This window comes from Leptonychotes weddellii, chromosome 5 (genome assembly GCF_054177405.1).
Source record: "Leptonychotes weddellii isolate Sample4059 chromosome 5, ASM5417740v2, whole genome shotgun sequence".
Classification (NCBI taxonomy): domain Eukaryota; kingdom Metazoa; phylum Chordata; class Mammalia; order Carnivora; family Phocidae; genus Leptonychotes; species Leptonychotes weddellii.
The window spans coordinates 107,138,618-107,153,452 of NC_138373.1; the positions used below are offsets into that span (position 1 = coordinate 107,138,618).

The 14,835-nt window shown below is 43.0% G+C and overlaps 2 protein-coding genes and 1 long non-coding RNA gene across 3 annotated transcripts in view; 1 reads left to right on the top strand and 2 right to left on the bottom strand.

Annotated features, from left to right (window-relative positions):
• NACA (nascent polypeptide associated complex subunit alpha) overlaps positions 1–7,020 on the bottom strand; it is a 14,226-nt gene extending 7,206 nt beyond the window's left edge. Inside the window, exons 1-2 of the mRNA XM_081821889.1 lie at positions 6,916–7,020; positions 5,970–6,041 (exon numbers count right to left, since the gene is read on the bottom strand). Coding sequence (XP_081678015.1) covers positions 5,970–6,039 — 70 coding nt within the window. The 5' untranslated portion in view covers positions 6,040–6,041; positions 6,916–7,020. The remainder of the gene's footprint in view (positions 1–5,969; positions 6,042–6,915) is intronic.
• Positions 6,987–14,835, top strand: part of LOC145721810 (uncharacterized) — a 16,300-nt gene continuing 8,451 nt past the window's right edge. The window contains exon 1 of the long non-coding RNA XR_014145723.1: positions 6,987–7,116. This is a non-coding gene — a long non-coding RNA (uncharacterized LOC145721810). The remainder of the gene's footprint in view (positions 7,117–14,835) is intronic.
• PRIM1 (DNA primase subunit 1) overlaps positions 10,379–14,835 on the bottom strand; it is a 22,871-nt gene continuing 18,414 nt past the window's right edge. Inside the window, exons 12-13 of the mRNA XM_081821898.1 lie at positions 12,241–12,339; positions 10,379–10,696 (exon numbers count right to left, since the gene is read on the bottom strand). Of these exons, the coding sequence (XP_081678024.1) occupies positions 10,677–10,696; positions 12,241–12,339 (119 nt within the window). The 3' untranslated portion in view covers positions 10,379–10,676. The remainder of the gene's footprint in view (positions 10,697–12,240; positions 12,340–14,835) is intronic.

Genomic DNA, 14,835 nt, shown 5'->3' on the forward strand with positions numbered 1-14,835 from the left:
GTCATAGCTGGGGGAGTGGAGGTCTCTTTAGGGGATGGGGTTGCTGGGCCCCCTTTGGGAGAGGGAGTAGCTGGGGCTCTTTTGGGGGCTGGAGCTGCTTGAGACTCTTTGGGAGAGGGAGGAGGCACAGCTTGGGGGGTGGAGGCTCCTTTGGGAGGTTGGGTAGCTGGGGCCTCTTTGGGGGAGGAAGGAGTCATAGCCGGGAGAGTGGAGATCTCTTTAGGGGATAGGGTTGCTGGGCCGCCTTTGGGGGAGGAAGGAGCCACAGCTGGGGCAGTGGGGGCCCCTTTGGGAGATGGAGTAGTTGGGGCTCTTTTGGGAGGCTGGGTAGCTGGGAACTCTTTGGGGGAGGGGGGAGGCACAGCTTGGGTGGTGGGGCCCCCTCTGGGAGGTTGGGTAGCTGGGGCCTCTTTGGGGGAGGAAGGAGTCATAGCTGGGGGAGTAGAGGTCTCTTTAGGGGATGGGGTTGCTTGGCCCCCTTTGGGGGAGGGAGGAGCCACAGCTGGGGCAGTGGGGGCCCCTTTGGGAGATGGAGTAGCTGGGGCTCTTTTGGTGGCTTGAGTTGCTTGGGATTCTTTGGGGGAGGGAGGAGCCACAGCTGAGGCAGTGGGGGTCCCTTTGGGAGACTGAGTAGCTGGGGCTCTTCTGGGGGCTGGGGCTGCTTGCGACTTTTTGGGGGATGAGATTGCTGGGCCTCCTTTGGTGGAGGAAGGAACCACAGCTGGAGTGAAGGGAGTGAGGGCCTCTTTGGGCGATGGGGTATCTGGGGTCTCTTTGGGGGATGGAGTGGGGGAATGCTTCTTGGCCAGTGACCCTTTAGGGACTTGAAAAGAAAGACTGGCCTCTGGAAGAAAGGAAGCTTCAATTGGAGAAATAGGGGATGAGTGATTTCCAGCAGGAATATCAGGGATAGCAGGAACACTTTTTGAAAGAGGAGAAAGAGTTAAAGTCATAGAAGGAGTTGAACCCTTCTTGGTTGGACATCTTTTAGTTTGAGGAGACACACTAGTCCCTAAAGGAGATGGAGAGTCAGCTAAGTAAGCTCCTTCAGAAGATGCATTAACTGAAGTACCAGAGTCCTTGGTTGGGTGCCCTTCAGGAGAGGAAGCTACAGGTGCCAACGCAGAGGTATGAGAAATACTGTGAGCTTTCTTTGCACCTTGAGGAGGAAGAGAGGGAAACGGCTCAGACTTGGGAATATCAGGGGCTAGTGCCATGGCAACTGGAAAAGCAGAAGCATTCTGGGGGGATAAAGTCACAGTTGGAGCCACAGGGCAACTTTCAGAGGCTGGAGGAACCAAAGGTAAAATAGTAAGAGTGGAACTACTCTTCTTATCTGGGTGGCTTTTATGAGCTAAAGAGACATCTCCTAGGAAAGGGCTGGCTGTAGTGGCAGGAGTGGAGGTACCCTTGGTAATTGTAGGAGCCACTCCTGCAGTAGCAGCATGTTCCAGAGGAAATGTAGCTATGTTTGGCGTAGTGAGAGAACTTTTGAGAAGCTGACTAGTGGGGTATGGACTTGCACAAGGATCTGTCTTGATTATAGAAGCTGGGGAGTTAACACCCAGAGGAGAGGGAGCAGTACTGGCTGGCGTAACTACAGAGAGAGGCTCTACAAGGCTTTTCTTTGCTAAAGTGGCTTCAGGAGAAAGAGCTATCTCCAGAGATGATGATATACTTTGGGGAGAGGGGGGATTTTTAGGGGTTGCCAGGGCCAATGGTATTAGAGTAGAGTCTTTCTTGGTAGGGAGTCCTGCCTGTGCTGGGGAAACAGGGGCTCCAGTAGGAGAGGGAGGTTCAATTTGGGTATCTTTTTGTGTTGGTAACTTTACCAATGCTGATGCAGGGAGACTTTTGGGGTTCTCAGAGGCTGACAGAGGAGGAGGGACTGGTATTCCCAGAGGGGTTACTTGAGGAGTAGAAAGCACTCTGGGAGCCACAGGAGCCATAACCAAGGCAGTATGGGAAGCTGAGTCCTTACTACTTAAGGGGCCTGAAGAAACTGGAGGTGACATACAAGTAGCTACCTCAAAGGTAGTAGGTGCCGCAGAAACTGTAGAGGGGTTAGTCATAACAAATGGGATGGTTCCAACAGAACAAACAGGAGCTTCTTTCAAGCTTGGACTCCCTGGAGGAGAAGGAATTTGGGCCACCAAAGGCTGATGATGAGTGGCATTAGGAGAGCCTTTCGGAATGAGAGAGGCTGTGGGAGATAATGGAGAAGAGGTAGCTACATTTGATGAGCCAGAAGGGCTGAAGGAAGCTACGCCAGTGATGGCAGAGGGGTCTTTCTCAACAGAAAGAGCTAGAGGGGTAGCTGGAGCCCCCACTGGAAAAGCAGCCACAGCAGCAGGAGCCACCTCATTTCTGGAAGGAAGGGGAGGAATCTGAGAGGGGTAAGGGGCCCCTACGGGAGAATGATCTGCAGAAACGGCATCTACTTTAGGATTTGACAGAACATTAGGGCCTGTCTGACCTAAGGGCCGAATAGGAGAACCAAGAGAACTCTGATGTAAAGGTGCAAGATGAGAGCCTAGAGAAGTGAGGAAAACTGGAGGGACGCTGGGAGCCATAGATACAGACTGGGTGGAAAGAGATAACGCAGCAGGTGAACTAAGGGGTCCCTTTAGGCTGACACCTTCAGGGTTTTGTGAGCAAACAGGGATGTCTTTGAACTGAGGGGGAGTGATGGGTGGCATTTGAGGACATGAGGCTACTCCACACTGAACAGAGGCCAAGGGAGTTCCAAGATGGGAAGGAACAGCACTGACTATACCTGGAGGGATGGGGATGCCTTTTGAGTTAGGGCCTACTTGCACAGGAGCTTGGATAGGAGAGGTCTTTGGTTCTGAGGAAACAATGGGAGCAGACAGAGATGTCACTGACCCTGACTCAGTCACAGCAATCAAAGGAGGTGAACTAAGAGGGTTAAGTGGATAAGCAGAGCTCTTCTGAACTGAGTGCGGAGCCAAAGCCACTAGAGCCAAGGGAGCTGAAGAGGAATGGGCACCTTTCACAGTTGGAGTTATCATGGGAGAGGCCAGAGCTAAGGCAGCTGGGGAGATGGGAGGCCCTATCAGGTTTGGTAGGAAAGTTGGGGTATCACTGGGGGAAGGGGAAACTCCCAAAGGCAGGGCTGTTCCAGAGGATGACTGGGGAAAAGGAGCTTCAAAAGGGGTTGAGACAACACTAGAGGGAGAAAGGAATGGGGAAGGCTGGTTAGGGGTTGCCAGAGGGCATTGTTGGGGGGCCAGGGAGCAAGGAGGGGAAAGGGTAGATTCAGGCTGCCCTAAGGCAGCAGTGACACTCAAGGCTGAAGACACAGGAAGCACAGCTGGAGGAGGAAAGCAAAAAAGGGGATAAAGAAGGAAAGGGAAGGAAAAAAACAAAGGTGAGTTATGAAGCCCAACTTGGTACAACATGCCTCACAGGAAACAAGGAATTTTTAATCTGAGAATGAAAGTCACCACACAGGATTAGACAAAGGTGACAGGCAACAGCAACCTTCCCCAAACATACTTCGGTGGTCGAGTAAGAATACATCCCTCTCCCCATCTCCCACATTTCCCATGTTCTACCCCCCCCCCCACAAGCAAACTATTTTAAAGTGGAGATAACAGTCTAAGCAGCCTATTAGTCTCTAAATGGGGAGCACAGGCCTAGGAGTGGGTTGGGAACAGCATGCTTTCTACCCTTTCCCAGATGTGCCCTCCCTTCCCTCCTTGAATGAACCCAAAGGCTTTCTTACAGGCCATAGAATACCAACAGAATAGCTGTTCTACTGTCAAGGATCATGAACTAACTGAAACAGATACTGAAAATTGGAACAAGGAAGGCAGTGAGTGGTGATAATTATGGGGAGTCGGAACTGAATGAAAAAAAGAACTCCCCCCCACCCCCACCAAAACAAACCACGTCTTTATATGCTCAGGCTTTCACTAGGTCAAGAAAAATCTGACTCTTAGAATAAAGTTTTAGGAAGGTGGTGTCGACATACAATTTTATGTGAAGTATTAAATACTAAGTCACTTTGCCTCCCTATGCCTCAGTTTACCTACTCACCCAAAACAAACAAGCAAAAAACCAACCACAAATGGGTGGTACTTCATAATGCCTACACACCTTCCTAGGTATTGTTAGCTCTTCAGACATCAATTTAAGATGAATTAGACTGCCAGGGCGAGAGCTTAGTCACAGGGTAGGGGTTGTATTATGAAACTGTAGCCCAACTTGTTAAACCAGACTGTGGTTCTATTTTGGAAGTAGGGAACTGGAGTGGAGAATACACTGGCTCTCCACCCCTTAATCTGGATAAGTATGTCATTCTGCCAAAATAGACCAATGTTCAGTACTAGAGTAAAGCTCAGTAAAAGATTTTCTGAATGATACAAATTCACAATTCAACCAGTAATTCTAAAATTGTTACAGTATCCTACTACAGAAAGGACAGGTGGCTCAACCAGTTTTTCCTGGAGAGTTGGTAGGTCAAAGTCTTACGACTACAGTGCAAATGCCTCCAAACATATGAATCAGAATTTGAAATTTAGAATGTTTTCCTCTGACTGGACTTCAAGATGGGATAAGGCCCAATTTACTTGCTTTAGACACCATAACCAATTCCTTGGGCTAGTTTCTGCATTCGTTATAATAATTACTTAGTTACAGTTATAGAAAAAATTCAGAGTTTTACCACTGGCACTCCCTTAGTATTACTAAACCTATTGTGCAAGCTCAAACTATTCAGAAATAAGCTTAACAGCACTCCAGGATGACTTCAGAAGCAAATGGCATGAGGCTTGAAACCAGATTATTCTAAATTCATCTTTATTTCAGTCTCCACATTTGTAAAATCAAATTGTTCAGTAAGATTTTGGTTAGCACTGGATCTTTAGAGACCAGTCCTTTATTTTTCCTTCCATTAAGTCCCTTGTACTTCAAGGATTTCATATAGCTTGTTCACTAGCTTAGAGGCCCCCTCCTTTTTCTTTTCTAGCAGCTGTATTAATCCCTTCAGCTGCTAAAATCAGACAGGTGGGGAGAGAGAACCTCAATGCTTTCAACTATAAACAACTCTATTTTAATTCCAGAAGGGGAAAAGAATTGCCCTTAAGTGACAGGTGGAGTTAAAAAAAATAATTTATAATAAGAAAAAGTGATGATGGAAGTTAGTCTGAAGATTCCCTTCATTTATTTCAGCACGACTGATGCAGCAAGAAGAGCATCATTAAATATTTTTTTCACTACCCCCTCTCAAGTTTTCTAGAGAAGTATTTTAACCAGAATTCAAAACTTGCCTTTACACTATGTTTATATCCATCAATTTCAAAGCTGAAGAACAGTCAAAGGAAAGCTTTATTTCAATCTTGGGTTCCAGGCAAGCTGTTGATGCAGGCACTATTCCAGCACACTAGAAACATCTTAGCACCAACCCATAAAATAAGTTAACCAACCTAGGAGGGCCCTGGGGCCCAGTAGGACACATTTACCACCAGCACACATCTCATCCAGACATGTGATGAAGGCACAATGCCAAGCTCTGCCATCTAAAACCTTGATGCAACTTGCTGGCTGGAACTTCACAAAAGCTCAGGTCTCCTTGGCCTGCAAGTGTGTCATCCAGTTCCAATAGGTAAGAATCACCAACCCCCTTCCCTGCTCAGCTTTTGTGTGTGAGGTGAGGGCTCCACAGAATGCCCTGTGAGGCAGTTGCCATAGCCTACAAAGCAGGCCGGGAGCTTTTTATGCTCCTGGATCTTAAATATACTGTTTATATTCCATCCTCTAATGAAGTCCCTCCAGGACGGCAGTTAATATCACGGATTCTCCTCCCTGGTAAAGCTACAGCCATCTTTATAATGAGTTAACTCTGAAAAACCGGAGTGTATCCCCTTTGCCATTTTAACCCACCAAATGGTCTTAGGGTCAGTCTTACAATTTTAATGAACAGTAAGGGCGCTAGGGGAACCTACCTGTCTCAGCCTGGGGCTGTGGCAACTCCTGCTCTGTAGCAGGGACGGTTTCTGTGGCTTCACCAGGCATTTCTGAAGGGAATAAAAAGGAGGCCTGAATTGACTGGGATCCGTTCTGCTGCCCAACCCAGAGTCAAATATTCTTAAAAACTCTGCTGGTAAAAAAAAAAAAAAAATCGTGAGGGTGTCTCGGGACAATCCTCCCCAAAGCAGCTGGGAATAGGTAAGAAATAAGACGTGACCCTCAGATCTCTGATCAAGCGAATCACCTTCTACCTCTTTACTCCGCAGTGGAACAGACTTCTAGTGCCCAGGGGTTCCTTTTACTCTACACTCCAAATCCCACAAAGGCAACAATCACCACTGCGTTCTCAACCCGAGGGAGAGGATTCCGGTCTGGCTCCCGACCACCGGCGACTTCAGACGCTACCTTGCACCACCTCCCCACCACCTCCTCTCCTACACAGACGCCGCCTGGGCTGGGACCACCAGGTCTCCCGTTTGCCGACTTTCGGGAACCAGGAGAGGGGAGACGGTGCCTTAAGTCCCAACACTCGCTTGTCACAATTAAGAACAGCGTGTATGTGTGTGGGTGTGGGGGGGCTGTTCCAAGGCTGTGACCCCCTTAACCTCCTTTGGGTTCTCGTGAAGCCGTTCCCAACAGTAGACGCACTCCGCTTCCGCCCCCCGCACCGCAACGGCTCTATCTCCCCAGCCCTGGCCTCCAGGCCCCGCACGCGGCCCTTCTGCCCCGCTTTTGCCAGGATATCCACCGCAGACCCCATTTTGTCCGGAGGCCCCAAGGCCACCCTTCTCAGGGCCGAGTGGGAACCCGGTAGCCCCATAAAGCCTCCAACTTCCCTTAGCTCTCAGTCTCTGGGGCGGCTTGGTCCGCAAGAAAGGCGGATGTCTGCGGATAGAGAGTGGCGGCGAAGACAAGACTTACTGTGAGGGGAACGCGGAACCAAGATGGCGGCAGAAAGAGAGCGAGCGAGAGCGTGACCCACGCCTGTTGCAGAAAGAAGCCTGGCGGAGGGGGCGGGACCAGGATCCGATTCCGGGTCAGGAGCTGCCGGCAGTCACTTCCTTTAACAAGTGACCCGTCCTACTGTTCCCAGATGGGGTTGGTGACGAGGTCTAAATAAGGGTAAGAATTCAGAACAGGACGCGCTGGCCTGGCAGGAACCTCAGCTCGCTCCCTAGATAGCCGACGCTTTCCCGTCCCCTAAGTCGAGGCATTTCTTTTTTTAAAGATTTTATTTATTTGGCAGAGACAAAGCGAGAGAAGGAACACAAGCAGGGGGAGTGGGAGAGGGAGAGGCCGGCTTCCAGCTGCGCAGGGAGCCCGATGCGGGGCTCGATCCCAGGACCCTGAGATCCTGACCTGAGCCGAAGGCAGACGCTTAACGACTGAGCCACCCAGGCCCCTAAGCCAAGGCATTTTTGATACCCGAAGGGAAATTGTAATGAGAGAAGCAACCTCTGCCCTCTGGTCAGTAAAGTAGCCACAGCGGTATTAGGGTGACTTTTTGATTTCCCCTTTTCAACTAATGCAGGGAAATAGGAGAAACGAAATAATATCGAACGCCACAGATTGTAGTCACATCATTGTAAGGTAGCAGTGACTTAGGTTAACTCTCAATTATTTTATTTTTGGAATACACATTTTTGACTGATGTTGAAACTATTAGATTACACTCCTCAGAAAAAAGAACATAGGCACATATACAATTCTTTTTGCCTGCTGTTTTGGGCAGATAGATATCCTGAAACTCATACATTCTAGTAGTCCCAGCCCCCACGTTAAGAACTCATGCTTTACACAGTTAAGATTCCTGAAAGTAGAATGTAAATTCAGTGTTTTGTTAATGAAAAGCCATGGGTCCTGATCCCCATGCCCTCTCTCAGCCCTATAAAAGGACTCAACAAATACATTACCTAAGTCAGCTAGCACTATTTGAGCTAAAGGATTTACGACAATTGTGGCTGCCTTTTAAGGGAGGCAGTGACGTTATGCTCTGAAAACTACTTGTGAAGTGAGGATTAATAAATTAGGATTAAATGAAATAGTGGAGTTTACCAGCAATGAGAAATTCTGAAAATTTTTTCAGATAGGGGTGGCAATATTGTGGAATGAACTCTGTAGGGGCGCCTGGCTGGCTCAGTTGGAAGACCATACACCTCTTGATCTCAGGTTCATGAGTTCAAGCCCCATGCTGGGTATAGAGATTACTGAAATAAATAAACTTAAATATATATATATATGAAGAATATGGACTCTGTAGCTGTACTCCGTCTGAATTACAGCTTAGTCACCTCATAGTGACCTTGGGCAATTTAATTAACCTGTTTGTGCCTCAGTTTCCTCATCTAAAAACTGGAGATATAGTAGCTACTTCATAGGATTGTTAGGAAAATTAGGTACTATATGTACATTACTTAAAAAGTGCTTACTATTTTTTCTAAGTAAATATGTGATCTGGAAGATTTGTCAGCACAGTCCATTTACCTTAAGAAGAAAGGGCCAGCAATAGCCAATCATCTTCTTAGACAAGTAAAGCTATTTTGACCATTTCACTTTCTTTTCCATCAAGCCACTGACTCTTCTCTCTGTTGTTAATGACTAAGGAAGGATGTATTTTCTTTCTTTGGATTTCTTTATAAATTGGGCAAATTTAGAGATGGAAGTCAGTTCTGTGCCCTTTGTTTCTACAATTCTCATATATGGATGAGTTGGTAAAATCAGAGAATAGGGAAGTCAATAGTTTTTTTTTTTTTTTTTAAAGATTTTATTTATTTATTTGAGACAGAGAGAATGAGATACAGAGAGCATGAGAGGGAGGAGGGTCAGAGGGAGAAGCAGACTCCCCGCCGAGCAGGGAGCCCGATGCGGGACTCGATCCCGGGACTCCAGGACCATGACCTGAGCCGAAGGCAGTCGCCCAACCAACTGAGCCACCCAGGCGCCCGGAAGTCAATAGTTTTTTAGCATGTTTCTGCTACCTTCAAGAACCAAACATTTATTTTGGAAAAAAAAAAACAAACTTAAATATTTTTTTAATTCTTTAAATTTTTATTTAAACTCCAGTTAGCACACAGTGCAAAAACATTTCTTTTACATGAGTACAATATGTTCAGCTTTATCCAAGAGCTTTAATAATAAAGCATTAAGATACTTTAATGGTAGACATTACTGGAATCTTGAAACATCTCTTGTTGAAAGCATAATACCAGTCTTTATACTCTCGTTCTGAGTTCTTAAGATGGACTGAGTCTTTAGTAATTTTGTATTCAGGAATTTTAACTGGCCCACTGTTTTCCTAACCTAAAAACTGAACAATACACAGTAAATAGAGGCTCAAATGAGGAGTTTTGCACAATGGTCTTTAATGTTTTTTCTTAAAAAATTAGAAAAGAGAAGGAAATGCAAGGCATTGCAGTGTGTTGACTGCATTGTGAAGTGTTTTTTATATATATATATATACCAAAAGATTAAAAAAACAAACTCTGTGGCTATAGAGAAAGCAATGTTAAAGGAAATGCAAAGGAAGGAAAATTTTCATAAATCATAGAAAGCACCAGCCTGATAGCTTGACTTCTCAGTGTTTCTCTGAAGATGGACTGTAATCCAGAATGACTATTTTGTTTAGACTGGTTGTAAAACTAGGCAAAAGAAATCTGACACTTTCAGAAGAAAAAAAAAAAAAAAACAACTATGGAAGAAACAAAACCTTTAAAATTAAGTATCTGGATATGTAGAAAGGGAAGTGTTTTGACAACAAATTTTGGTGAAATTTGTTATTCTAAGTTGTTTCTTTATGGTGCAGACTAATCCAATTTTTTTCTGAGGAAAGAAGCCAGGAGCTATAAATGCAACAGTTGCAAAAAACACTTTACCAATCCCTATTGTAATCTAGTAACTCATATCTTTTGAACTGAAGCTTTGGTATGTTTAGATGCCCAGTTTAAAATGATTTTTAAGAGATAGGCAGTGGGGTGTGGCCTGACCAATAAAAATATCAGTAAGCAAAATTAGAAGTGACAGAATACATACTCCAGGTATAATTGTCTAAGACTTAAGGATAAAGCTCTCATGCACCTACAATATTCAGTCCAGAAATAAGGAGGCTATATCTAGTGAGCTGAGATTAAAGTCTTGGGCATATTACTGCTCACTTGCCTCTACATATGGCAACTGGTAGAAGTATATAAAAATACATATGGCAACTGGTAAAAGGTATATCAAAAATCTTAGTATAATATTAACTTTTACAATATGTATCTACAATTCACTTGTTCCTCCCATTATTGCTCCTTCCAGAAACCTGGACACTCTTTTGGTGGCCTCAGGAATCTTTTCAACATAATTTTTCAAGAAAAGGAAATTTTGCTTTGAGCATTAAGACACATTATGGTTCTATAATATTTATTAAATGGCTCTTGAGGTATTTGATTTTTTTTAAGAATTTTTATTTATTTATTTATTGAGAGAGAGAGAGAGCATGAGCAGGGGGGAGGGGCAGAGGGAGAGGGAGAAGCCGACTCCCTGCTGAGCAGGGAGCCTGCTATGGGACTTGATCTCAGGACCCTGGGATCATGACCCAAGTGGAAGGCAGACACCCAACCGATTGAGCCACCCAGGCACCTGAAGTATTTGATTCTTGAAGCTAGAAGACATCTACATTGGTTTGAGGAGAGTTGTTATCTTCAAAAGTCTTTCTGTAAATCTGGAATAGAACAGATTCTTATCAAAGGGATAGTAAAGGAAAACAAGACAAATCCCATTTATTTTCACATTCTGATTTGCTTAATGCTTCTATTAAATTCACATCATGCATAAAGATTTGCTTTCACATTTGCTGAAGCCCGCATTATAGGCTGAGCTACTACAGAACAAGAATACAAAGGACTTAATATAGCCAGTTGGAATGGCAGGTTCATTGAGGCTTTCCAAGTTCAGAGTCATCATTGTTCATTCAATAAGCACATATCTGAGTGTCTACTATGAGTTCAGCATTATCCTGGGCACTACTCTTTAACCATCATGCATATTATTAAAAAATAAAGTGGAAAGGAAGTTTATTTCTGTAACACTACTACAGTTTTCTATGGTATCCATCAATCTCCTGAATAATATTAACTGCTGATTTCTTTCATTTTGGTTTACACATAGGTTCGGGTCTCTCCTATTCAAAGAACTTTTCCTTTGACACTGTTGTCCTCTTAGTATCTCCCTTTAGTTCCAATATCCAACAGGATTTTATCAGTTCTCTACTGCATTTGACACTTGATAATCTCCTTGAAAGTTTCCTTTCCCTTGGCTTCTGTGACACTTTTAATTTTCCTCTTTCATCTCTCCACTTCCAAATCATTACGAACTCTCAAGGATGGTTCTAGTATTTGCACCTTTTGGAGATATCCAGTACTAGTGTCCTAATGGTAATAGCCCAACTGGCCTCTTGGGCTCTATTTTATCTCCTACCTCTCCCCAGATACATTGTTGCTAGTTTTATTTTGCTAGATAAAACTATAAATCATGGTACTCTCTTCCTCAAAAACCTTTAATAGATTCCCTGTCCCTACTGAATTAAGCCCAACTCTCAAGACTAGAATTCAAGGCCATTTATACTCTGGCTTCAGTCTGCTTCAGATTTCTATCCCATCACTTCCTGACACATCTTTTTCCAGATAAACTGTATTACTTGATGACCTCCAGAGTGACCTGATGCTTTCCTGTCTAATGCCTTTGCCGTTCCTTCAAGAATGAACAATCTGTCCCCTTTTTCCATTCCTGTACCCTATCAAATCTCTGCTTGTGGAAATCCTACGCATACCTCAAGATATGGTATATTGACACTGGGAATTAGAATCTGTATAGCAGCTCATTGTAAAGAGTTCAAATACCACTCTTTTCATAAGAAATCTTCTTAGGTTCTCTCAATCAGATGAACTCTCTTTCTTAGCATTTTATACTTCTTTGTTTTGTATCAGTTAGTACTTCCTAAGGGCAGGGGGGCATGGTGTCGAATTCATCTTTGTATAATTAATCTTTGTTTCCCTCACGGTACCTGATACACAGAAGGTGTTTAATGAGTATCTGTTGAATTGAATTAAGGGAGCTCAATTTTTAAAATACTAAGGATAGTAAGCTAAATCAATAGTTGTTTTAGTAGGGCAAAGGCTAGAGCTCTAAAATTACTCACTTGCTAGATGCTTTAAACTTCCCACACTAAGATCTAAATAGCTAAAAGGGAAAGGTATAGAGTCTTACCACTCTTCTTGAGAAGTTCTCCTTTTCGGGATTTATCCAGGTTTTCAAGAAACTGTTCAAAAACTTTTATATAAGGAGCTAGACTGGTCTTCTTATAATCTAAATTATGAAGGCCATGCATTAGAATTAGCATTTTGGAAGCAAAAATAACATGACAGTATAATTTTAAGTTTCTTTAAAGAATTCTCTAGAATACCACCAACAAGAAAAAGAATTATCTAGAACAGTGCTGTCCAATATAATGAGAAATGTGTGGTTTAAATACTCTAGTAGCAGGGCACCTGCATGGCTCAGTCGGTTAAACATCTGCCTTCCACTCAGGTCGTGATCCCAGCGTCCTGGGATTGAGCCCCACATCGGGTTTCCTGTTCAGCAGGAAGCCTGCTTCTCCCTCTGCCTCTGCCTGCCGCTCCCCCTGCTTGTGCTCTCTCTCTTTCTCTCCGTCAAATAAATAAATAAAATCTTAAAATAAATAAATAGCCACATTAAAAAGGTAAAATTAATTTTAGTATTTAATCCAGTACATCTAAAATATTATCATTAACACATAATAAAAATTGAAATATTTTACATTCTCTTTCATACTAAGTCTTTAAAATCTAACATTTTGTACTTAAAATACATTTCCAACTCTCAAGGATGGCTCCTAGTATTTGCACCTTTTGGAGATAGCCAGTACTAGTGTCCTAATGGTGATTTAGATGATAACATTATCATGAGAAATACTTGATCTATATTTAGATTTGAATTATAAAATAGACAGTGTAAAGGTAGGCTCATATACCCAAATTTCCCAAACATATTTGAAGTTCTCCAATAATTGAATCAAATATCAGTTTTAAAATTAAAAAAATTTTTTTTAAAAAACAAATCTTTTTTTTTCTTTAAAGATTTTATTTATTTATTTGACAGAGAGAGACACAGCAAGAGGGAACACAAGCAGGGGGAGTGGGAGAGGGAGAAGCAGGCTTCCCGCTGAGCAGGGAGCCTGATGCGGGGCTCGATCCCAAGACCCTGGGATCATGACCTGAGCCGAAGGCAGACGCTTAATGACTGGGTCACCCAGGTGCCCCTATTTAAAAAAATTTTTTTAATGTTTTAAAAGAGATTTATTTATTTATTTTAGAGAGACACCCCTTAAGATTTTATTTTTAAGTAATCTCTATACCCAACATGGGACTTGAACTCACAACCCTGAGGTCAAGAGTTGCATGTTCCACCGACTGAGCCAGCCAGGCACCCGTATCAGTTTTAAAATTTAAATTAATTAAAATTAAATAAAAAAAATCAGTTCCTTGTTTATACTAGCCACATTTCAAGTGTTTAATAGCCATATGTGGCTAGTGTATTAAGGCAGTGCTGCTTGAAAATATCCAAACCACATGTACATATCTACTTTAGTAGTCAGCCTTTCTAGTATTAGACCAACAAAATCTATTGCTCTTTGTTAAGTCCCATACAATATTCTTTTCTTTAGAAATTGTGGCTTCAGTAACAAATAGTTTTACCAACACAGCAAACATTAAAAATGTGAAGTTAGGGCCATTCTATCTGGAGACAATCAGAAGTTTATAGTCATAGCGCCTTAAGTATAGGTATTCTTTGCCTTATATAAAAATTTTAAAATGTACACAACAAAATTTTGAATACAGAATCTTAATCATCTATTTAATTATACAATCTATAATACCCAATAGGGGAGAAAACCTGAGAACAAGATGAGATTTGGATTTCAGTAGTGTGCTATATCTGCATGGAATAGTCCTCGTAATAGTTCGTTCAAAAGAATAAAAAAAGAAATTATACTTAAAAAAATTTTTAAGGGGTGCCTGGGTATCTAAGTCGGTTAAGTGTCTGCCTTCGGCTCAGGTCACGATCCTGAGGTCCTGGGATGGAGCCCCGCATCAGGCTCCCTGCTCAGCGGGGAGCCTGCTTCTCCTTCTCCCTCTGCCACTTCCCCTGCTTATGCTCTCTCTCTCAATAAATACATAAAACCTTTAAAAAAATTTTTTTAATAAACATTATCTGATGTACTTGGGACTAGAAAAGGAATCTTGATGAGGATATTAAGGATGAATATCTGAACTGTGGCAATTATGAAAGTACATTATATTTTGCCCTAAACTTTTATATATGAATTTTCTTACAATAATATAAAATGTATACCAAGGAAATAGTTTAGTTTGGGATCAGCCACATAATACTTTGAACCTTTAATTCAAGATTCTAAGCTCCTTGCATAAAGGTCTATATGTTTACTTCACCATTGTGGAATATGTAATAGGCATTCAATAATTACTTAAATATTTACTAACTACCTATTATATATTAAGTACTCTGCTAAATTCTAAAAAAGTATAAGCCAAACTCTTTGGTTTTAAGAAGTTGTTAAATGAAGGGGCGCCTGGGTGGCTCAGTTGGTTAAGCGACTGCCTTCGGCTCAGGTCATGATCCTGGAGTCCCGGGATCGAGTCCCGCATCGGGCTCCCTGCTCGGCAGGGAGTCTGCTTCTCCCTCTGACCCTCCCCCTCTCATGTGCTCTGTCTCATTCTCTCTCTCTCAAATAAATAAATAAAATCTTTAAAAAAAAAAAAA